This window comes from Malus sylvestris, chromosome 1 (genome assembly GCF_916048215.2).
Source record: "Malus sylvestris chromosome 1, drMalSylv7.2, whole genome shotgun sequence".
Classification (NCBI taxonomy): domain Eukaryota; kingdom Viridiplantae; phylum Streptophyta; class Magnoliopsida; order Rosales; family Rosaceae; genus Malus; species Malus sylvestris.
Window position 1 is genome coordinate 13,402,337 of NC_062260.1, and position 23,572 is coordinate 13,425,908.

The window sequence follows — 23,572 nt, forward strand, 5'->3', positions numbered from 1 at the left end:
TGAAGAGGAAGCTTGACCAGATGAAGGAAACTGATGGTCAGGTTTTACTTGATCATCAGAGATTTGTGGGTTTGTTCCAAAGGCATTTATTGCCTTCGTCTTCTGGGGCTGTACCGCGTAATGAAGCTCCAAATGATCAACCTCTGATGCCTCCTCCTTCTAGGGTTCTGTCCAGTACTGAGGCTCCAAATGATCCCCCTCCGGTGCCTTCTCTTTCTGGGGCTCTACCGACTGCTGAGACTTCTCCTAAGCAACCTTTGTGAAGGCTCCCTCTTGTGTGTTTATTTTGACTCATGTATATGTACATATTTGTAGCTTATCGGGGATATCAATAAATAAGCTTTCCTTCATTTCAACGTATTGTGTTAAATACACCAAAGCCTTCTTCGCTAAGTTCTTTGAATTTTCTTTTGTTGAAGCTTGTATGTTGAAGCTTTCTGAGTGGAGCATGTAGGTTAGGGTAGTGTTCCCTTAATTTCCCGAGTGAGGAAAACTTCTCGGTTGGAGACTTGGAAAGTCCAAGTCACTGAGTGGGATCGGCTATATGAATCTTAGAACGCCATTGTGCTCGATCCTGTGTCATGTCCTTCGTTAGATCCAAGTACTCTAAGTCTTTTCTTAGAGTCTCTTCCAAAGTTTTCCTAGGTCTTCCTCTACCCCTTCGGCCCTGAACCTCTGTCCCATAGTCGCATCTTCTAATCGGAGCGTCAGTAGGCCTTCTTTGCACATGTCCAAACCACCGTAACCGATTTTCTCTCATCTTTCCTTCAATTTCAGCTACTCCTACTTTACCCCGGATATCCTCATTCCTAATCTTATCCTTTCTCGTGTGCCCACACATCCAACGAAGCATCCTCATCTCCGCTACACCCATTTTGTGTACGTGTTGATGTTTCACCGCCCAACATTCTGTGCCATACAGCATCGCCGGCCTTATTGTCGTCCTATAAAATTTTCCCTTGAGCTTCAGTGGCATACGGCGGTCACACAACACGCCGGATGCACTCTTCCACTTCATCCATCCAGCTTGTATTCTATGGTTGAGATCTCCATCTAATTCTCCGTTCTTTTGCAAGATAGATCCTAGGTAACGAAAACGGTCGCTCTTTGGTATTTCTTGATCTCCGATCCTCACCCCTAACTCGTTTTGGCCTCCATTTGCACTGAACTTGCACTCCATATATTCTGTCTTTGATCGGCTTAGGCGAAGACCTTTAGATTCCAACACTTCTCTCTAAAGGTTAAGCTTTGCATTTACCCCTTCCTGAGTTTCATCTATCAACACTATATCGTCTGCGAAAAGCATACACCAAGGAATATCATCTTGAATATGTCCTGTTAACTCATCCATTACCAACGCAAAAAGGTAAGGACTTAAGGATGAGCCTTGATGTAATCCTACAGTTATGGGAAAGCTTTCGGTTTGTCCTTCATGAGTTCTTACGGCAGTCTTTGCTCCTTCATACATATCCTTTATAGCTTGGATATATGCTACTCGTACTCCTTTCTTCTCTAAAATCCTCCAAAGAATGTCTCTTGGGACCCTATCATACGCTTTTTCCAAATCTATAAAGACCATGTGTAAATCCTTTTTCCCATCTCTATATCTTTCCATCAATCTTCGTAAGAGATAGATTGCCTCCATGGTTGAGCGCCCTGGCATGAACCCGAATTGGTTGTCCGAAACATGTGTCTCTTGCCTCAATCTATGCTCAATGACTCTCTCCCAGAGCTTCATTGTATGGCTCATTAGCTTAATACCCCTATAGTTCATGCAATTTTGTACGTCGCCCTTATTCTTGTAAATAGGCACCAAAGTGCTCGTTCGCCACTCATTTGGCATCTTCTTCGTTTTCAAAATCCTATTGAAAAGGTCAGTGAGCCATGTTATACCTGTCTCTCCCAAAAGTTTCCACACTTCGATTGGTATATCGTCTGGGCCTATTGCTTTTTTATGCTTCATCTTCTTCAAAGCTACAACCACTTCTTCCTTCCGGATTCGACGATAAAAAGAGTAGTTTCTACACTCTTCTGAGTTACTCAACTCCCCTAAAGAAGCACTCATTTCATGTCCTTCATTGAAAAGATTATGAAAATAACCTCTCCATCTGTCTTTAACCGCGTTCTCTGTAGCAAGAACCTTTCCATCCTCATCCTTGATGCACCTCACTTGGTTTAGGTCCCTTGTCTTCTTTTCCCTTGCTCTAGATAGTTTATAGATATCCAACTCTCCTTCTTTGGTATCTAGTCATTTATACATATCGTCGTAAGCCGCTAACTTAGCTTCTCTGACAGCTTTCTTCGCCTCTTGCTTCGCTTTTCTATACCTTTCACCATTTTCATCGGTCCTCTCCTTGTATAAGGCTTTACAACATTCCTTCTTAGCCTTCACCTTTGTTTGTACCTCCTCATTCCACCACCAAGATTCCTTTTGGTGTGGGGCAAAGCCCTTGGACTCTCCTAATACCTCTTTTGCTACTTTTCGGATACAACTAGCCATGGAATCCCACATTTGGCTAGCTTCCCCCTCTCTATCCCACACACATTGGGTGATTACCTTCTCTTTGAAAATGGCTTGTTTTTCTTCTCTTAGATTCCACCATCTAGTCCTTGGGCACTTCCAAGTCTTGTTCTTTTGTCTTACTCTTTTGATATGTACATCCATCACCAACAAGCGATGTTGATTAGCCACGCTCTCTCCTGGTATAACTTTGCAATCCTTACAAGTTATACGATCCCCTTTCCTCATTAGAAGAAAATCTATTTGTGTTTTTGACGACCCACTCTTGTAGGTGATCACATGTTCTTCTCTCTTCTTAAAGAAGGTGTTGGCTAAGAAGAGATCATATGCCATTGCAAAATCCAAGATAGCTTCCTCATCCTCGTTTCTCTCCCCAAAACCATGGCCACCATGAAAACCTCCATAGTTGCCTGTCTCCCTGCCCACGTGTCCATTTAAATCTCCTCCTATAAATAACTTCTCCGTCTGAGCAATTCCTTGCACCAAGTCTCCAAGATCTTCCCAAAATTTCTCCTTCGAACTCGTATCCAACCCTACTTGAGGTGCGTACGCACTAATCACATTGATAAGTTCTTGTCCTATTACAATCTTGATTGCCATGATTCTATCTCCTACCCTCTTGACATCTACAACATCTTGTACCAAGGTCTTGTCCACGATGATGCCAACACCGTTTCTCGTTCTATTTGTGCCCGAATACCAAAGTTTAAACCCTGAGTTTTCTAGATCCTTTGCCTTACTACCAACCCACTTAGTTTCTTGTAGGCACATAATATTTATCCTTCTCCTCACCATAACTTCCACTACTTCCATAGATTTTCCCGTTAAGGTTCCTATATTCCACGTTCCTAAACGCATTTTGCTCTCTTGAACTCTACCCTTCTGTCCTAGCTTCTTCACCCTCCCCCGTCTAATAGGATCAAAGTACTTCTTTTGTGTGTCCCGGGTAAAGTTGATAGGAGCATATGCTCCCAAACAACTTTGAGTGGAGTCGTTCGAAAAGAAGTTTCTATGGCCCCCTTGCTCATTTAACACTGCATCCGGGTGCCGATGGAGATACAGCGACCCTTGCTCACTTATCACTGTGCTCGGGCCACACAGCGCGCCACTTACGGGTGACGCCCTAGCTTTAGCGCGATTTTGTTCTGGATTCATTTTCATAAGGATTCGACGTGATCATGGAGTGCCGGCTGTCGACTACCTGACGCCCTCCCCCTCCTCCTTTATCCGGGCTTGGGACCGGCCATGTAAGACATAGGCGGAGTTGGCCATTGAATCGAATGAATTGAAAAAAATTAATGATAGAAATTAATAAAGGATGTGAGAGAAGTAAAAATGGATGTATGGATAGCACACTCCTAAAGAAACGGATATGGATCACAAAAAGTTTGATAAGGGTGGAACTCTGCATGCAAAGCAAGAAAACTGAGAACAAAAGCATTTGAAGTTCATTTATAATAGCTAATTTTCTTAGCAAGAATCAATGGTTTTATTTCTTCTTCTAAAAATTTCTTATAAATTAAGAAAATAATATAGAGGAAAATGCAAATCCAGTAGTCATATCATGGCAAGTCCGTACTCTGCAGACTGCATGTCATTGTCTTTGACATTAATGCCGTCCAAGTCCTCTCTGTCTAAAATAAATATATCACTCTGTCTTTCTGTGTGAGACTCCAACATAAATGCTTTCACAACCATCTTCCCTGCATTTGGCTTCTCTCTCTTTCCAGTTGAGGGTAAATTCAAACCTCAAAAGGAGAAATCCCACCATTAAATCTCATCCTGCTGCATAATTTCATTGTTTGGGGCCAAAGTCTCTCACTTTTAATGCGATGGACAGCTTGAAGCTAGCTGAGCTTGTACCTTTCCTTGCCTTACAGACAACCCACATCCATACTTCTGTATATTTATTATTATAACATCACTTTCCCCTTTCTCCAGATAGAGATCGACCTCCTCCAGCATTAACTCTCTCTCTCTCTCTCTCTCTCTCATCAAAGATCAAGTCTTTTGTGGGGGCTTTAAATTGGGATTTTCTCTTTCTTGGGATCTTTATTGTTGGGGTTTGGTGAGTGGAGCACTGGTGGCGGTGGTGGTTGGTGGTTGCTTCTCTCTCTCTGTGTTTGAGAATTAATAGGGTAGTGTGAGAGATATGGGGAGGACTCCATGTTGTGACAACAAGAAGGACCTGAAGAAGGGGCCATGGTCGCCGGAGGAAGATGAGCTTCTTCTGAACTACATCAGCAAGAACCATGGACATGGAAGCTGGCGTTCTCTCCCCAAGCTTGCAGGTTCATTTGGCTTTTTCTTCCTTTTCTTCTGTCTTGGATATTGGTGCACATATTGCCTTTTGAGCACAAAGTTTCTGGCTTTTTTCATTGAAACCCAAAAGCCAAAAGCTGGTTTTCTTTGATTTTGTTGTTTTTCTCAAGACAAGGAAAAGTGCTTTTGTTTCCGTGCGATACAAATGGTGTCAAGCTTTTCTTCCAATCTCTACCGAGCCAGATAGTTTTTTTGTTCAACTTTAAAGGGAATGTGAGTGACGGGTTTTAAGATTCTGCTCCCAACCAACCCTTTTCACCCTCTTGAGTTAATTAGTAGCATCCGTACATTTGCAAACAAATATTTTTTTTTTTATTACTATCCATCTTCTTCTCCACTTTTACTTGTGATATTTATTGTACTTTCTAACTTTATTTTCCTCTTCAACCTGTTTGTATTGTTCTTTCACTCAAATATAAACTTGCTTATAGTCTTAGAATCTGAACATTTTCTTCCCTTTTTTGATTTCCCAGACAATCCTTCTAAGAAGTGAGAGAAATGTCTATTAGTGGTTTTGGGTCATGCCATTGTTAACATTTTAATGGTTTTGCAGAAAATAGGTGTATTAGGGTGCTAATTTTTCTTGGATATTATGGTTTAAAACATCCTAGGAGGTGGGAAAATTCATGTTACCCAATCCAACATGGTCTTCTTTTCCCAATAGGTCTTCAACGCTGTGGGAAGAGCTGCCGGCTAAGGTGGACAAATTATCTCAAGCCGGACATTAAACGAGGCCCCTTCAGCAAGGACGAAGAGAAACTCATCATACAGCTTCATGGCATGCTCGGAAACAGGTAGTATATTGGAGCTTCTTAACCGTGAGACACCGTGTTGTGGGTTGAAACTGATTTACCTCACGGAAAATTGGTGCTTCTTACCGTGAGACACCGTATATTGGACCAACCCTGCTGTTGTGTTAACAGATGAATACGGTAGATTTATCATTTACCGATGATTGGCCCGGATTTGATAAATTGATGCACTGGTTTTATAATCTTATTTGATGAAAAACGCTGGAAAATTTGTAACGTAGCCTCTCGTAAACAAAACTATGTGCAATTTATCTGTTGTAGACACTTTTAACCTGTTTCTAACTCTCTTTTTATTGCGTCGAAAACATTTTTCAGGTGGGCTACCATAGCTTCTCAGTTGCCTGGAAGAACTGACAATGAGATCAAGAACTTATGGAACACGCACCTGAGGAAGGGCCTTGTCTCCATGGGGATCGACCCACAAACACACGAGCCTCTTTCCTCTAACTGCTTAAGTAACCATGCATCTGCTTCCGCGGCCACCCGTCACATGGCACAATGGGAGAGTGCTAGGCTTGAAGCTGAGGCTCGGCTTTCCAGGGATTCATCACTCTTCAGTCGTGTTCCAGAGAAATCTGAGTCTGACCATTTTCTGCGCTTGTGGAACTCCGAGGTTGGAAAATCATTCAGAAAGCTCAGTACCTCGGATAAATTTGCATGCCAAAGCCCCATTTCTCAGGCATCTTCATCGACCAAATGTGGATCGCTGTCAGCCGTGACAACAGAAGTTGGCAACTTAACTGGGTCATCAACCATGGCAGGCAATCAAAACGAAGATTTGATATACAGACCTTTCTTGATCAACACTGAAGATGTGGAATATAAACCCTTCCAGTTCAACACTGAAGAGGTGGGATACAAACCCTTCCAGTCCAACACCGAAGAGGTAGAATTCAAGATCTGCCAGTCCAACACTGAAGACGTGATGGCGGGGTCTGTCTCCTCGTGTTCAAATGATTTGGAGGACTCATCAGATACTGCATTACAGCTGCTGCTGGATTACCCAACTAATGATGACATGAGCTTCTTAGAAAACAATGCGAATGACTATGCAACAACTCCTGCGGAGCTGACACCCAATTCTTTCATTTGCCCCCTCTGAAGCAGGCGTCCGAGCTTCCTTTGTATTCGAATCTACTGCTCGAATTTTTGGTGGTGGTTTTCTATAAGCCGTCGATTTAGTTAGAGAGCTAAGATGAAGGGTTCTGCGCTTAATTTTTGGCTTACACTTAAAAGAGGCAGTGCTGTTACCACTTAGTAGGGTTTCAACAACAATCCTGGTTTGTTCAGGATTCCGTATATATAGTAGATAAAGATTCCACGATCGTTTCAGACATCGATTTACTAGTTAAATCTTGCTTAGTTTGTCTCTAATGACATATATTTAGATGCTAATATGTACTAAGTTACATGTTTTCGGTTATTCTTCTCCTTGGATGAAAATGTTATTCCATGGTATGTGATAGGATTTGATTCTGTAATCTGCAACATCAGACCATGGTCGCTCAATGAACTGAGCTTTCTTGGAAGGCAAGGTCCACATATGATGCTCTAAGAGCACACCTTCGGGCCCGGGAAAGAACGTACGCACACCCGGGTCTCGTGCGCGTAAGCTCGCACGTCACTTGCATGATATAGTATATGTGAGAGACAGTTCCATTTCTTGCAATTGATTCTCTCACTTATAAGCTCACATACCACTCACACGATACAAGAAATGTGAGATACTTGTTGCAAGAGACGGTGCAAGCAAGTTTTTCTCCTTAGACCGAGCTCTAACTTCTTATGATGCTTTTATTGCTTCTTGTCTATCAGTTTTTGTTTTGCATCTGGTACTGCTAGCATCTTAGCTAATGAAAGCTGCAGAATGCAGTGGTAGAAAAGAAGAGTTTCTAGACCATTTTTAGGAATCAAAGTAAATTTTTCGACACTACGCACGAAATTGTAAACCATCAGCATTGCCAAGAGCGAAATCAAAGATCTTATAAAACATGAACAAAAATACAAGGTAGGAATGAAAGATGACTAGTGTAGAATTATAGCATTACTAAACAAACTTCAATCCTCCAAAAGATATCTGAACCATATGAAGAAACAAATAACAAACTTGGATTCACAAGTCAAATAGACTTCCTATACACACATGGATGACAATGAACAGTTGCTGATTCTGTAGTCAGTTTTCACACAAATTAAAGAACACAATGAACAAACTGACCCGAACCCCCAAATACAAAAAGAGCAAACAAGAAAGATATACATATGAAAAAACCAGAAGTTACACAGATTGTTTTCAAACCAGGATTGAAAGCACTTCTTCAAAAACAACCGAGGAACTTCTTTGGAATGCTTCCAGTTGCACGGTACTTAGCCGCGGTCTCATCAGCCTTAAGAAGTTCTTCGCCTTTCTGGGCTAGAACCATTGCCCTCTTTTCATCTGCTTGTTTGTGAAGTAAGGCAACTTTGTTTTGCATTTTCTCTGCATATTGTGCCTTTTTCTTCTCCAATTGTTCCTGTTAGCCATAGGAGCCGTTAGTGTTGAACACAAACTAGAAACAGTGCTCCTTAAATCGGTTAACTTCATACTGTTTAATTTTAAGTTCAAGGTATGGATAGTTCCATAATTGCTGGTACTTCTCCATGAAATCAAAACAGAAGATCCACTAGAAAACTTTGTTTATGGATAGAGAGAATGTGCCTCTTGCTTACTAACTAGGTAGTGAAACAGAACTTATTTCTAATTGCATTACATTTTACAGGTTAAGAAAGTTTATCTTCAGCGAATTATTTACACACCCGATTTTCTCCCCTTGCACACCATGCACCCACTCTAATTTATGGCCTTTGGATTATATAAATCAAAGAGAATAAAGGGGCAAAAATAACACGGTGTGCAGAAGGTGAAAAGAGGTGCGTGGAAATCATTTCCAGTTAATCACAATAGTCAACCAGCCCATGTTCCAGCATTCTAATCAAGAAATTAAATTAAATTAAAACTAGGGCGTTGGATGGACCGTAACATCCAACATTCCATGGGTGTATCTAGAACAAAGCAAAAAAAACAAAAGAAGTTTTACCTCAATGCTTCTGAGTTTGGCTTCCACAGCTGCTTTCCTGCTGCTTTCCCATGCAGTAACATCAGAAAGTTTCTTTTGGGCCCTGTGTTTCACAGTTTTATAAGTCATTGGAAGAAGAGTATCACCCACAAAACAGCAACACCATCAAGCTTATCACAAAATGCAGCTCTTCTTTCAAAGAAATAGTCTCAATGTCTTGAAATATGTAAAATATCAACTTCAATTCATATTTTTTTTTTTTTACAAGGCGATCCTCTATTCTAAACTATCAAATATAGAGGCATAGGGATTTGAAGTTTCGCACTCTGGTGCAAAGGACAAACACCGTACCCTACCCTAACACCAATAATTTAATTCCTGTTAACCATGGATTTTTTTTTTCTCAAATTAAATTACTACAATTCAAACCATATTGTAAATCTAATCACCCCACTTGACTTCTAGGAATCCAAAATCATGGCACATATATTTTTGGTACAATAATTGAAAGGCAATTAGGTTGAGTGAGAAATTAAGGCTTACTTGTTCTCTGCCTTAGCCTTTTCACTTTCTTCCCATGCCCTGATAAAAGACATACTCTTTTCTTTCTCCAGTTGTGCAAGTGCTATATCTGAAATTCGAAAAAATATTGACATGCTACTTTTTCAGCTGTGAAAGTTACTAATTCAAGTGTTATAATATAAGTTGACGACATGATTGATAGTTCGGGGTAATACTATTAATAAATAGTACTTCAACACCACCACAAACAACCAAAAAGAATATAATTTCACAAAACCAAATTAAAATCAGCAACTCACCTCTGTCAATTGATCCTCCTGAAGCCTTTTTCTCCAGAGTTTCTGGAACCTCTGTTAAAAAAGTAAAAAAAAAAAACATTTCACCACAAACGCACTACAGGTTTTTAACTTTTTACTGTCCACTGAGACAAATAGAGAGAAACACAGAGACTTCACTTACTGTCAACTACGGTGAGAGCCTTGGTATCATCGCCACTCTTGACATCCACATCACTCGGCGGAACCACATCCGCCTTCTTCTCAACGGCAACATCGACAGGGGCCGAAGCCGGGGGCGGCTCCACCGGCAGAGACGGCTCGGCCTCCGCCTTCTTCAGCTGCTCTTCCATCGTTGCTCCCATTATTTCTTCAATAAAAATCTTTCACGGATAACAACTCGAGAGCTCACAATCGCAATCCCATCACGTCCTTCGGTATATATACGAGCGAGAGAGCTCAGCTGACGTGAGCGTTATCAGCCGTTGGTTTTATAGACACTTGGATCCGACGGTGATTGTGCGTTTGGTGTAAATGCAATGGTCCATGAAGAAATGTACATGAACTGATACGGAGATGCCACGTAGGTGCGGTTGAGATATGATTATGTCGGCAAAAGGAGTGGGAACGGAAGCGACACCGTTTCGGGTCGGGTTGTCCGTTTGAAAGATTTTTATGACCAAGTGCGGCTTTTCAGTGGTAGGAATGGTGTGGTGGGTCATCCCCACGCGCGTAGATAGCGCGGGAATCACCATTATTCTGTTTCTTTTTCCTTTTTCTCTTTACTTTTCTCTGCCCTTTTCCGATTATTTGAACCTATTATATTCATGGGTTTGATTCCCTTTAATTGATTTGATGGAATGGTGGGACTTTCTAATCCGACTCAATTTCCATAATTTCGTACACGTCCAAATTTGCTAAAATTCGTTTAGCTATGTATTGAGCCTGATTAGTAACTACAACGGTTCATCAAAACTCATCCTTTATTAGTTTTGAAAGGATTTTCCGACCCTAGCTAGAGTGATGCATCTTGAGCACTATTCTAACAATCTCCGTTTAACGCCACCTAGGTGTTAGACGGTTAGTCACCGTCTTGATTAATTTCTAGACGTTTGAAAATTAAGAAAGTGTGTTTAGACCTGCTAAAGTGTCCGCCCAGCCTGCCTAGACGCCCGCCTAAACCTGCATAGGTACCCGCCTAGGTCGAAACTCTTACTCAGATAAAAAATCGATATCTTTCACCAAACCATAAGTCTGGCCCTGCCTAGCCGCCTAGGCTCTAGGCTCCAGTCCGCCGCTTGACTAGCGCCTAGCATTTGTTTATTTATTTATATGAAAAAACGATATTGTTTACACTACGGGGAGGGGGTGGGCTTAGCCTCACAATAAGTTAGCAAATAATGTGGTTCAAATTCATATTTGGCGAGAATCGAACCTAAGACCTCTCATTTACAGGTGAAGATGAATACTACTATACTATAGTACGAAGTGGCACCTAGCGTACCTTGATCTTAAGTGTAATCAATAACCATCGACTTAACAATGTGTAATTGTCTTGGATCATACATCTCCTTATTAATAAGTTGTGTATCTTTAAGGAGACCAACACATGAACCCAAAAGCATTCAAAGTTCAAACCACTATAAGAGATGGCTTAGAATTTGGTGCGAGCACTCCTTTTATAGGCAATACGAGAAATACGAACTTACATCTCCAATCATCTTAGGAAGAAAAAAAAAACACTAGACCAAATACTTATCAGTATTGTATTAGCTGACCTATGTTTTTTTTTTAAGAAAAGTATGATATTCATTAAATCTAAGAATCGAATACACGTACATGTCAGAGGATAGAGTGGACAACAATGGGTCTTGATAAAAACTTTGTTGGGAATTTCAACCCGATTTAAGAGAAAAAAAAACGTTCTGCTCCTAACATTTTATAAGATTACTATCCTCGACAAGTAGATCATTGATTACATTCGAAGGTTCCTCAAACTACGAGACTTGTTGAATAAGATCACTGACCCATGTTAGATTTACTATAATCAAAGATTCATGCTAGATAATACTATTTTAACTGTACATCAAATAAGATCGAATTGTTAACCAACTGATTTATCTCTCCACACCTTTTTGAAAACTACACTATATGGAATAAAGTTCAGACGACTAATCAATTTTTTTGGGTACAACAAAATTGGTTTTAGGAGAACCTCTTTTGTGCGGAGGCTCACAAATGGCATCCGACATAAAGAGAGTAATCAAATACATAAATTACTACATGATCATTTAGTGGTTGGGAATGAATTCTAAACTCGTATTTCACACGGTACATCTTGAATTCAATTATTGACATTGGTGAATTGCACGATAATTGTTAGGAAAGATTGAAATGCTTTTGTGAGTCTTTTCAACCTCCGAAAAGATAGATTACTGTAATAAAACCACTAATTGGTCCTTTTTTTCAAAAAAAACAAAAAACAAAAAAAAAACATAGAGTTTGAACGATCTTATTCGTCAAGATAATCCATCTGAAGCTATACTTTTTTTATAAAAGAAAAAGAAAAATTAGTACAGTCGTCATTTCCACGCGCTCTGGAGGGAGGAGGTCGTAGAAAAACAAGCAATTGTGCAATTTCTCAGATGCAGAATGTTAATGTTTTGGCGTGGCTGGGTGGACACCATGTGGGGGTTAGGCCCGCTAATTTGGTTGGTCTCGCCTTCGCTTTCATGCCGTAAGCAGTAATGCAGTTGTGTGGAGTGTTCCGCTGTTCAACCGGCAGTCTGACAACCCAACTAAACAGCCAATTTGCCTTTATTTTCATGTTTTTTTTTATTTAGTTTGATAAATTTTGTGGGCTAAACAAAATTTTCCAGAATATATTAAGATTCAAAAAAAAAAAAAATTAAACCAACTGGTGACTTAACTATGACAGTTCGCTTTTTTAGGATCGGAAAGACTCATTGAGGCATTTCAGTCTCCCATTGGCCACCATCGTGCAATTCACTAGCGCTTGGAATTGAACCTAGGATGTGCCATATGGAATACAGGTCTGGAGTTCGTCAAATATATTAAGGAGTGAGGATCCGGAGATCCACACAACATGTCTCTTCACTGTAAATCGTACGGTCAGAAATCATTTTAATTTTTTTATTTAAAATTAAACATAAACAGTATCTGATCAAAACTAAACTCATGATATACAATGAACATACATAATGTAAGGATCCTTAAGATCCTCACAAAAAGGATCCAGATGATCCTCATTCTATATTAAGAACTTTTGATTGCTTTGTTTGTGTGGTATCTTTTGCTAATATCTCCACTAGTGTCTTATTCTCAATTTTTATATTATATTAATGGCAAAATCAACAATAGTATGATGGAGGACTTTAATAACATTGCCTTTATTTCAAGCTACGATAATGAAGGCTTTACACATCAATAATTCACCTTTTTATTTTTTTTAATTAAAATGATTAATCAGTCTTTACTAGTATTTACCAACTAATGTCCTAATCCAGCCTTCTTCCACTTTCCAACAATTATGTGTTTGGAATTACTTTTAAAATGACAAAAAAAAAATATTTTTGGTGAAAATATTTTTGAACCAATTCTTAGTAAAAATGTAAGTGAATCCTGAAAAAGCACTTGAAGTTCTTCCTTCAAGAAGAACATAATTGATAATTCTTGCACGAAGAATTTCAAGTGCTTTTGGGGTCTAAAAACATTTGATCTAAAATGTTTTCAGTCAAAAGTTGACTTCTGCCATGCACTTCCCCACTCAAATAATTTAGGATAAACAATAATAATAATAATAATAATAATAATAATAATAATAATAATAATAAATTTTCTTTTACTGAATCGAGAATGACTGATAATTGGATATTCGCAAAAGGCCCATAATTTAGTTGGGGCTTTTTAATCAAAATGATTATTGAAATTTGCATAACTCATTTATTTTGATCTTTGAGATTTGAAATTAATAGAATTGATCTCTGAGTTTGTCCATCATCAATCATTTTAATCATTACGTGAAAAATTATGTTAAATAAGAATCAAAATGACAAACATACCCTCAATTAATAAAAAATAGGTAGAATGATTTGATAAAATAACGGGCTCAATCAAGAAAAACCATACCAAATTTAAAGTGCAAGAATTTTTGTTTTGTTTTGTTATGTTTTTTTTTATAAACAAATACTACTCTTAACACATTTGTACAAAAAAACATAGTAAGTGTAGCTAATTTTTGAATCAATAGTACTAGAGGCCCCACCGTATTACAACAAAATTGAGGTGGCAACTGATGCAGTAATTTTTAATTATTTGGTAAATAAATAATATTTAAAGTGGGCCTACACCAAATATTAGTGTTTGTAATAAAGCGTTTTCTAATGTGTGGACCGAGCTTTGCTTAGTATGAGTGCGGACCGAATGTGCAAGAATAGGGACGATGCCTTCAAGTTAGGTTTAGTATACCTTCCCGATGTTGTATTGATGGGGGTAAAGAACAATGTTGCTGTGATATTAATGTATTTCTCTTATTTGGAAGTTTTGTCAAACTCAAGAGGAGTGTCTAGAAGTATACTCATTTGATCTTAATGTATTCTTTTTCCCACAATCAGGAGCATTTTTCCACTGAGTTTTTGCTACCTAACAAGGTTTTGATGAGACACCCATCTTGGATTGGTCATACTATTAGAGCATTTCCACCGGAGGTGGAATAACCCAGCACCTAGTAAAAAAACCAGGCTGGGGCTCTATCAATCCACTCCAGCCCACAAACTTGCCTGGCACACAGCCCGTGCCAGTCTCTAGACCAGCCCATTTTTTACTGACCTTGGGAACGGCCCATCTGACGCCAGCGTGACATCAGCCACCTTTTTTTTTTCACGCTAGGTTGCCAGATGCCAGATCTCACAAAATGTACGGAAAAGCCGCTTTTGCCCTCATCTTCGCCTTTCTCCTCCTCCTCACCTACTCAATCTTCATCGGCACCGTCGACATCCGATCCTACTTCCTCCCTTCATCGCCACCACTGGTTGTCCTGTCCCTCTGCGCCACCACTTCCCCGCCTCTCAAGGTCTACATGTACGATCTCCTGCACATCTTCAAAGTTAGAATTATGAATCGCCGGAGCACCGACTATACTTCTATCACCGCCCGAACTTGGCCTTCGTGGCCAAAGAACTTCGGGCTCAAGAGGCAGCATAGTATTGAGTACTGGATGATGGGTTTGCTTTTGTTCGACGGTAATGGCGGTGATGGGAAGGAGAAAATAAAAAAATTTATTTTATTTTTTATAAATTCATAAATTAAAAATAAATTTTTTATTTTTATTATTTTATAATAAAAATAATATTTTAATAAAATGGACTAGGCTATTTTTTTTAGGGGTGAAGATGTTTTAACCTATTACTGTTCACTGGGACTATTACTGTTCACTTGAGTGGATAAATGAGCTGGGTGCTGACGCAAAGTCTTTAGGGGGTAGAATTGCTCTTATGAGGTTGACTACTTTCATTCTGTATGACATTTGTTTTTGACTTTATACATACTTCTCAAGTTTCTCCTTAGTCTATAAGCTTTTCACCTACTTTAGGTTTTACTATAGCAAGATTTTGGGCGTTTTACGACTAGTGCATGCTTTTGTTAATTTGAGACTCGCACTAGCCCTTTGTGCCGACGACTTCATCAACTGATGTACTTCATTCGTTGAAAACCTGGTGTGAGATTATGTTTGAGTATTTACACACTCGAGGGGGCGTGTGTCCTATTAGATTAGAAATGTGATCGTCTAAATTCTAACATATCTTGGACATCCTTGTGGGATTTTACTATATCTCTTGGATTATATATTATTGAGTAATGCTAGGGAGACTAAATTTGGAAACTAAATGATGTGTCTTCAATAGGAATAAACACATTTATCAATGTTTAAGTAATAAACCAATTATCAACTTCCGTGTCCTTTAGTTTTCAAAACTTTCTTTCCAAATTTAGTCTTCATAGCATTATCCTATGTTATTCTATTAGAGTTGTAATCCTAATAGGGTAAGAAATTTACCTTCCCTACTACTATAAATATAAAATAATTATATTAAATTCATATAAATTATAAGAGGAATTTGAATGAAGGTACAAAAGAAGGAACATACTGTTCGAACCAACTTGACTAAATAAAGGTTAGCCATTAATTAGAATCTTGTTAGTTAGTTCCTAGGATTCTACAATATCTCTACTAATTAATAAAACACTAATTGTCAATCAAAACCCTATGAAATTATCAGCTTAACCTTCTAATTAAAACAGAACATGAATAAGAAATATGAGGCTAAAATATAATTTCACACAACCAAAATTTGTTTTTTTTTCTTCAAAGCATCACCTACATGTAATCTTAACATATCTCTAATTAAAAAAAAAAAAACCTTCCCACTCCCACATTCTCTTTCTCTCTCCTTCTATTTCAAAAAACAAAAATAAAAAAATTTCTCACACACTTTATGTGTACCCATATGCTAGTTATTCTTAAAAAAATAGGATTAATGTTTGAGTACAAAATGCAAAGATATAACTTTTAAGCTTTTATAGAAAATAGAAAAAAAAAACAGACTAGGCCCAATTACTTGAACCTAACCGGCCCAACAACAATTACGTAGGGGTCCGGGCGACCCCATCTCCGAGACCGGAGCTTCTGTCCACTACCCGCCACTTTCCAAACCATGGCATCGACGCCCTGCTCCGAAACGCCGTCGTCTCCTTCTCCTTCTTCCTCAGAGGTAGCATGTGGCACTAAGGTCTCAGACAAAGTGTTCGCACTCTACAACTCCCTCCCCAAGAAAGGCAAGCCTCAGGGCCGCGAAGTCACCGTCTTGGCCGCTTTCCTCCTCTCCTCCCCTTCTCAAGGTCCTCCCCTAACCCCCTCCATTTCTTTTCTCTTCGCGAATTCAATTTTCCTGCATTTTCCCGGAAACCAAACAATGCTTTAAGTAACGGTTTCCATTTGCTCAGAGCTTGAAGTCGTCGCATTGGGAACTGGGACCAAATGCATAGGGCGGTCACTGAGGAGTCCCCACGGCGACGTCGTCAACGATTCCCACGCCGAGATTATAGCTCGAAGATCTTTACTCAGGTTCTTATTTTCTTTTTTCCTCAAAATTTGTTTTTCCTTAATTTGATTTAATTTGTATATTTAATTAGTTTCTAGTTGCTAATTTGTAGAAATTGATTCATGTTACAAGCAATGCATCCAAATTATTTTGTAAGATGATAATAATACAGTGGGACATTGCGCTAATATGTTTTAGTTTGGATGCTTAGCTGAAAAGTTACCATTTTTCTGGGGGGAATTTGCATTTACCCTTGTTCTTAACTATATTTTGTTAACTATATATGTACCTCATATTTGTAATATATGGTGCTTATTCGGGTACGTGGGTTTCGTGGTGGTAGGTTCTTCTATGCACAGATTCAATGTCTTTCTCAAATTTGTAGTAAGAAGAGTGATGACGATGAAAGCACGCAGATTCAAAACTGTGATGCCAAAAACTTGATTTTTGAATTGGACCCGGGTGGTGATGGCGAAAGAAAATACACAATGAAGAAGGATTGGAATTTGCACTTGTACATATCGCAACTGCCATGTAATTTTCTGTTCATATTGTTCTTGATCTAATTAGATGTTAACTTATATCAGGAGAAACCTCAATTGTAGTTATACTGTTTATGGTTCTTGCAGGTGGGGTTGCTTCTCCGAGTTCACTGTTGTCTCCTCCAAAACATACTGCACCGAGAGAACGGGGTTCATCTTTGGACGAGCTTAATAATGTCATCGCAGGAGAGGCTCCACCAAAGACTAATGGTAGTGGAATTTTGAACCATTCTCTACTTTGTTTCCATTTTTTACCCCAATGTGGTGGGTTTAGTAAAGCGTATTTCTGTAGTGGTTTATGGTGGTTTCCTCTTGAGAAAAGAATCATTGCACTTGATACGAAACTTGAGTGATGTAGCATCTGTATGTTGCTTCCATTTTCAGGTGATGCTTCACAACTAATTGCCTTGGTACAAAGAAAGCCTGGTCGCGGTGATACAACATTATCAGTTAGTTGCTCTGACAAGGTAGCCCGCTGGAATGTTGTTGGAGTTCAAGGTTTGTCGTTTGATCTGTCGTGTACTCCAGATACGGTTTCATTCAGTCGATCCTGGATATTCATAGCTTGACTTCTTCATGATTACTGGAAGTACTTAAATGGTTTGGGCACTTCTAGTTATAATTAGTTGATGAGCACTTTCATATTCTTTTCCAGGATCTTTGCTTTCATTCTTTCTGCAACCTGTATACCTTTCTTCGGTCACTGTTGGGCAATCCCGAAACTATAAAATGGTTTCTGTGGTTGATCAATTGAAACAAGCGTTGCACGATCGTGTTCAACCATTATCAAATGAGCTGATGAGTCCTTTCCAAGTGAACCAGGTCAGTGAAATTTGTACTCTGTGATTTTGAAAGTGAGAAGGTTATCATAAACGTGTACACTAATGCTACTGGCAGCCATTAATATGGGCAGCTCCAACACCACAAAAGGAATTTCAGCATTCTGAGACAGCTTTGACCACTTTAACATGCGGGTAATTTAATCGGACATGTGCCAACAAAGTTATCATGTAATTATTTGGTTACTAATTTCTTAATGCTTTACGTTTTTGGTACATGATTCTTTAATGTTCTGATTCTCAGGTATTCGATATGCTGGAATAAATCTGGTCTGCATGAAGTCATTCTTGGAACCACCGGAAGAAAGCAAGGAACTGCTGCGAAAGGGGCACATTATCCATCAACTGAGTCATTATTATGCAAGTAGGGTGATAAGTGTGATGCAACCTATATATAGAGAAGGCAGTTATTACCATTTTCATATCACTCTTATTGTTTGACAGAAAGCGGCTGTTGGAAATTTTCTTGTCTCTAAGACATGAATGCCCTATCAAAATCCCAGTGAATGAGATGTCTTATCAAGAAATCAAGGTATGGTCAATACTCCAGATACTGATTTGCAGACTTCTTTATATAATATTTTGTTGATCTAGGTGATTATGTAGTTTTAGGAATATTCTTTACAAGTGATCAATAAATTCATGACATTAAACCATCAAAACCTGCTAAGTTGCAGAAGTTGTTTAAGAGGTCTTTGTGCTTTGGTTACTTAGAAGTTCAAACTACGTACTGAGACCATTGTTCGCGTGTAACTGAAAGATTAGTTGTTGCTTGTTGTGTAAAATGGAATGATCTACATAGTTTTAGATATCTGTAGAAGTCGTCTTCTGCTCAACATCTTTTAGTACAAAATTCATGAATTAGTTATATAACAACCGATGCTTATATATTGTGCAACAGCCAAACAATAGAGAGAAAAAGAAGTGGTTCATTTACTGGATATCATTTCTTTTTCCATCAGCTAATTTTACCCTGTTACTTTATGCAGGAAAGGGCACAGGAATACAATTTAACCTCAAAACTTCTAAAAACAAGACCTCCCTTTAGTAATTGGCCATTGAAACCCCCACATTTTGAGGCATTCGCTGCCATGATACAGTAAGGTCACTGCATATCAAGAAACAATAGTGGTCGGTGTTTGTGTATATTATGATCTTTGTGAGTATATATGGTAATCATGTGAAATTTGACACTAATTATTTAGGGGTTTCAGGAATCAGGACATCAGTGGTTAGAAAATGACAGTTTCTGCACTCCAACGGCATAATACCGATGGAGTGGTTTGTGTTTGGACCAACAAAGGAGTGAGGTCATTGTGTCACCCCTCGTTGCACCTTTCTGCGTATCTCTTCTTGAAATAGCAAACTCGCAGTTAATATTTTGGTTCTATTGCTTATTACTGTGAATTGTGTGAACGCTTCTGTCAGCAGCAGCTGTGCAGCCTTTTTCGCAAACAACTCTTTAGTGCCAAACTGGATGAGAGTTTGATCCTCTGATTTTTTATAACTGATCTTCTTGTTGACTAGAAAACTCCTGGAAGTGTTAGAATGGCTATTTGAACGGGCATGAATATTAGCAGAACTTAAGAGCTGGAAGTGTATGTTATGCCGAAGGCCCGAAGAGCTCTGATCTGTATTTTTTGCTGACATGTCAAAACTACACGCCCAAGGCCGGCAAAGCTGTGATTAAGGAACCGAAATATGAGTGCCTACTGCCTAAGGGGGGCCCAAAGAAGCTAGGAATTTTGTAGGCTACGTACTTGTTACTCTTTAGATTCACAAGTCATAAAACCCCTTTGACTTACTTTAAAGTTCCACACGGCAATTGTTGTGTTGGTGAGCCTAATTTGCATCCCCAGTCTGCACCTAGCGTGTACATTTTGCAGAAGCTAGAAAACAAATTTAGCAATTTTGATAACCATTTTGTTTTTAGCGTTATGTTTTTTATTATCCGTGATAAAGATAGAGGAAAGGAATATGAGGAAAAATATGAACAAGCGAAGGGTGAAGGGAGGGAGAAACGAAGGATGATGCATGAGACAAAAACTTGCATGTGAAATTAATTTAAATAGTTTTCAGTTTGTTGCTTTTGGTTTCAATTTTGTGTACCACTTCATATTCATTTATTTCTTGTCCATTCCGCCATCCTTCTTTTCTCAGTTCAGATCATCTTTGGATCTTTGTGTCTAGAGATGATGAACTAGAGAATCTGGATTGTTCAAGAGAGAGATCTCTGGATCTGTGTCTAGAGATGATGAACTAGAGAATCTGGATTATTCAAGAGAGAGATAAAGAGTCTCCAACCCTGGGCTAAAAGCCAAATTACCCCCCCCCAAACACTCTCCAACCTATGCTAAAATTTTAGGCTAAATGCCAAATGCTATTTCTGGGCCAAATACCGGAACTTTCCACCCGGGCTAAATGCGAAATGTTTATCGGAATTTAAATTTTTTTAGATTAAAATGTTCATAAAATTAATTTACAATAATCTACATATTTATTTATTTATTTTAAAAAAAAATTGATTTAAGAAAAAAATTTAGGCTAATTTCATTCTTTAATAATTCCGGGCTAAAATTTTAGGGTAGAAGGGTTGGAGCAGAAAAGATGTTTCTGGGCTAAAAGCTAAATTTTCCAGGCTAAAAAATTTGGCTTTTAGCCCAAGGGTTGGAGATGGTCTAACAATATAACTAAATTAGTAATAAAATCTAAATTACCTATTAATAAAATTTTCTTTGTCAACCAAGCATAGGTAAAAAGATAATTTGCCACTCAGTACTACGGTCTGGTGGTATTCTTCTTCACTTGGAAGTGAGAAGTCTTAGGTTTGAAACTCGTGGATGGCGAATTCGATACCAAGTTAAGCTGCCCATTGTGTGGCTTAACCGAACTCCTCCTTTCCTTAGTGTAAAAATATCGATGTGCTTAAAAAAAAAAAAAAAACAATTTGGGTTTCTATTACAAATAAAACCATGGGTAGTAATGTGATTTTACACAAACTAAAATTTGTTTTTTTTTTCCGAACTTCACCCACATGTTATCATAGCATATCTAATATAAAAAAACAAAAATGAAAAAACTCACATTCTCTCTCTCTTGCTTTCTCTCATTTCTCTCATTCCGTATTATATTTTTACTTCTTTTTAAAAAATTTATATGTACACAAAATATAGGATGAAGTGCCAATTTAGTCTCTAAACTATCATCTCAGTGAAAATTAGGTCTTTGAATTATTTTTTTTGGTAAAATAAGCCCCTAAATTCATTTAAAATTGCTAATTTCATCCCTACTAATTTATCCAATTTTTTGTCAACTTAAGTCATTTGACACACTTTAGTGTGTAATATCGTTATTTTCTTGCCTATAAGCCCTTAACATTTCATGTAGGTTACAGATCTAACGTCTAATTTACTCTCAAAAGTTAACTTCATACACTATTTTTTATGAAAAATTACCAATCTACTCTCCAATGTGTATCACATAGAAGTAACGTTACTTAAATTGACAAAAAATTGAATATAATAGCTTTGAATCTAATATTAGGGATGTAATTGGCAGATTTTTATAATTCAAGAACTAATTTTTCAAAAAATAATAATTTAGAGACCTAATTTTTACTTAGGTTATAATTCAGAGACTATATTAGCAATTTACATAATAATATATAAAATGGTATGAGTAACTCCACAATACATGTAATATGGCCAAAGGAGACAGGATTTTTCTGTGCGTTGGAGTGGGGGAGGGTTTGGGAGGGGGTGGGCTCAAAAATTAGGGTAAGGGTGGGCCTCAAATTAGGAGTGGTGGGCCATTAGTGTAGTGTGTGCCGTAGAAGATCCGGTGGTCTGTTATCATACACCAGAATTCCATCAACGCAAAGTAATATATCTTGAAGGTTGTAAGAGAGTGGATCCTTGTACTATTTTAGTGATATTTTTCTTCACTTGTACGTGAAATGTCTTATGTTCGAATCTCGTGGAGGGCAAATTCAATACCAAATTAGGTTGCTCATTGTGTGGCTTAGCCGAACTCTCCCCTCCCTTTAAGGTAAAATATATCGTTGTACTATAAAAAATATATATCATGAAGGTTACAAGTTTTAAGTTATTGCTGCCTCCCTCCTTCCCAGTGGCGGAGCTATAATTTTGGCTCAGGAGGGGCCAAAAGTCTCACTCTAAAAAGCTCTTCTGATCCAAGAAAAATAGGGATCTATTGTGTCCTAACTACTAACCATCATTATTCGAGTTTGGTATGATGTCATTCTTATTAACCTCTTCCTGAACTCAACCCCCATGCCCAGTAAGATCATGACTCAGATTCAAAATAAAAATCCCTTTAACCGAAAGAATGAAGAAAGGAGGAGGGAAATATAGAAAAAAAAGAAAAAAAAAAGAAAAAGTAATAGTATTAAAAGACTTTAAGGAATAAAAAAACAAAGAAAAAAAAAACAGCTCTCTTGCCAACTTCATGTCTCTCCCTCTTCTAATGATTACTTGAGTCCCTCAAAACTCACAATGAGGTTGGTTAACTGCATAAGAGTAACCAATCTCAAGTCAAACTTAATGAAGGGATAAGAAAAAGATTTGGAGCTCTAATACCCTTAAAAGTCTTGGAAAATTAGAGGGGTAGCTCTAGTTTTTTCTGTGGAAAAAAATTTGTTAGAGTAGACCCGAAACCATCATTGTTCCTTAATGGCTCCGCGCCTGCTCCCTTCCCACTAAATTAGTTTATATTGGTTATTTGGTTCGTGGTTTTCAATATCGTTCCATTTATTCTTTTCTAGGATTTAACAAAACGTCCTTTTACATCTTTAATCTCTTATTTTATGTACTTTGGCTTTACTATTTTCAGCCCTTCACACGTCAAATTTTCACTCTGTCCTGCCCATAACGGTGAACAACAAATGGGTATTGCCTCCCATTTTTTTATTTGTGAGTCTGTGAGTCTGTGAGTCTGTGAGTCTGTGACTGTGGAAAAGGCAGAAAGCAAGACACCGCACATTCCACGATAATGAATACATACATGGATATTGCCTCCCAGTTTTTATTTGTGAGTCTGTGACTGTGGGAAAGGCTGAGAGCAACCTCTTCCAGTCGTACTTTGGAATCTTAAAGTACAAACTACAAACCATGATGCACCAAATTAAGTGCCTAATTAAACGGATCACGTTTTTCCTTAATTAATCTTCATTTCACGCTGGAGAACTTGCGCAGTGATGGATAATTTGCATGGAAGCAACTGTTACTTGAATAAATAAATAATAGAGGAAGCAAAGCATGCATGCAAGCAATTCATCATATATACAGGAGAGTTAAAAACACATCCCTTCGGCCTTGATGCATGCATGCAACGTTGTTTCCCTACAATTTCCACTTTAACCGTCGCTATATTTCACCCCTTTTTCCAATTTTACTCATCATCCTTGTAAATGATCAAGGTTAACTTATGATGATATATAATCGATATCAATTACGTCAACAACTTTCTAAACTTTTTCTTCAGAGATTTTATTTTTTTATTTTTTTTTCATTTAAAAACCATATATATCCCCTTTTGAACTAC

General features: G+C 38.3%; 4 protein-coding genes across 7 annotated transcripts in view; 2 read left to right on the forward strand and 2 right to left on the reverse strand.

Annotated features, from left to right (window-relative positions):
* Window positions 1–326: 326 nt before the first annotated feature.
* On the reverse strand, window positions 327–1,370 carry LOC126626320 (uncharacterized). The gene has a single exon (XM_050295962.1). The coding sequence runs from the start codon at window positions 1,178–1,180 to the stop codon at window positions 524–526; it is 657 nt and encodes a 218-aa protein (XP_050151919.1). The 5' UTR covers window positions 1,181–1,370; the 3' UTR covers window positions 327–523.
* Window positions 1,371–4,202: 2,832 nt separating this feature from the next.
* LOC126622168 (transcription factor MYB17-like) lies at window positions 4,203–7,078 on the forward strand. Its single transcript, XM_050290840.1, has 3 exons — window positions 4,203–4,812; window positions 5,508–5,637; window positions 5,971–7,078. Exons 1-3 carry the CDS (start codon window positions 4,674–4,676, stop codon window positions 6,755–6,757), a joined length of 1,056 nt encoding a protein of 351 aa, XP_050146797.1. The 5' UTR covers window positions 4,203–4,673; the 3' UTR covers window positions 6,758–7,078.
* A 664-nt stretch (window positions 7,079–7,742) lies between these two features.
* Window positions 7,743–9,935, reverse strand: LOC126622173 (remorin). The gene is made up of 5 exons (XM_050290853.1): window positions 9,693–9,935; window positions 9,533–9,583; window positions 9,255–9,342; window positions 8,733–8,814; window positions 7,743–8,168 (listed from the first exon to the last, which is right to left on the reverse strand). The coding sequence occupies exons 1-5, from the start codon at window positions 9,871–9,873 to the stop codon at window positions 7,974–7,976; spliced, it is 597 nt and encodes a 198-aa protein (XP_050146810.1). The 5' UTR covers window positions 9,874–9,935; the 3' UTR covers window positions 7,743–7,973.
* Window positions 9,936–15,491: 5,556 nt separating this feature from the next.
* The window catches only part of LOC126631659 (tRNA-specific adenosine deaminase TAD1-like), a 92,397-nt gene continuing 84,316 nt past the window's right edge, over window positions 15,492–23,572 (forward strand). The window contains exons 1-12 of one of the 4 annotated variants that reach the window (XR_007626433.1): window positions 15,494–16,426; window positions 16,532–16,652; window positions 16,973–17,163; window positions 17,259–17,381; window positions 17,556–17,669; window positions 17,827–17,993; window positions 18,069–18,145; window positions 18,255–18,374; window positions 18,455–18,542; window positions 19,000–19,114; window positions 19,225–19,320; window positions 19,442–19,942. Coding sequence is in view for 2 of the 4 variants with exons in the window: in XM_050301789.1 (XP_050157746.1) it covers window positions 16,243–16,426; window positions 16,532–16,652; window positions 16,973–17,163; window positions 17,259–17,381; window positions 17,556–17,669; window positions 17,827–17,993; window positions 18,069–18,145; window positions 18,255–18,374; window positions 18,455–18,542; window positions 19,000–19,113 (1,299 nt within the window). In the remaining 2 variants the exon portion in view is untranslated. Of the gene's footprint in view, window positions 16,427–16,531; window positions 16,653–16,972; window positions 17,164–17,258; window positions 17,382–17,555; window positions 17,670–17,826; window positions 17,994–18,068; window positions 18,146–18,254; window positions 18,375–18,454; window positions 18,543–18,999; window positions 19,191–19,215; window positions 19,943–23,572 lie in introns of those variants that run through there. The other 3 variants (XM_050301789.1, XM_050301783.1, XR_007626431.1) reach the window with 3 other exon arrangements.

Coding starts and splice junctions, on each gene's coding strand:
- LOC126626320 (XM_050295962.1), bottom strand. CDS start 1,180: ATGGAGTGCAAGTTCAGTGCAAATGGAGGCCAAAACGAGTTAGGGGTG.
- LOC126622168 (XM_050290840.1), top strand. CDS start 4,674: ATGGGGAGGACTCCATGTTGTGACAACAAGAAGGACCTGAAGAAGGGG. Junction 4,813..5,507: donor TTCTCTCCCCAAGCTTGCAG/GTTCATTTGGCT, acceptor TTTTCCCAATAG/GTCTTCAACGCTGTGGGAAG. Junction 5,638..5,970: donor CATGGCATGCTCGGAAACAG/GTAGTATATTGG, acceptor AACATTTTTCAG/GTGGGCTACCATAGCTTCTC.
- LOC126622173 (XM_050290853.1), bottom strand. CDS start 9,873: ATGGGAGCAACGATGGAAGAGCAGCTGAAGAAGGCGGAGGCCGAGCCG. Junction 9,343..9,532: donor AGGAGGATCAATTGACAGAG/GTGAGTTGCTGA, acceptor TTCGAATTTCAG/ATATAGCACTTGCACAACTG. Junction 8,815..9,254: donor AAGGCTAAGGCAGAGAACAA/GTAAGCCTTAAT, acceptor TGTGAAACACAG/GGCCCAAAAGAAACTTTCTG.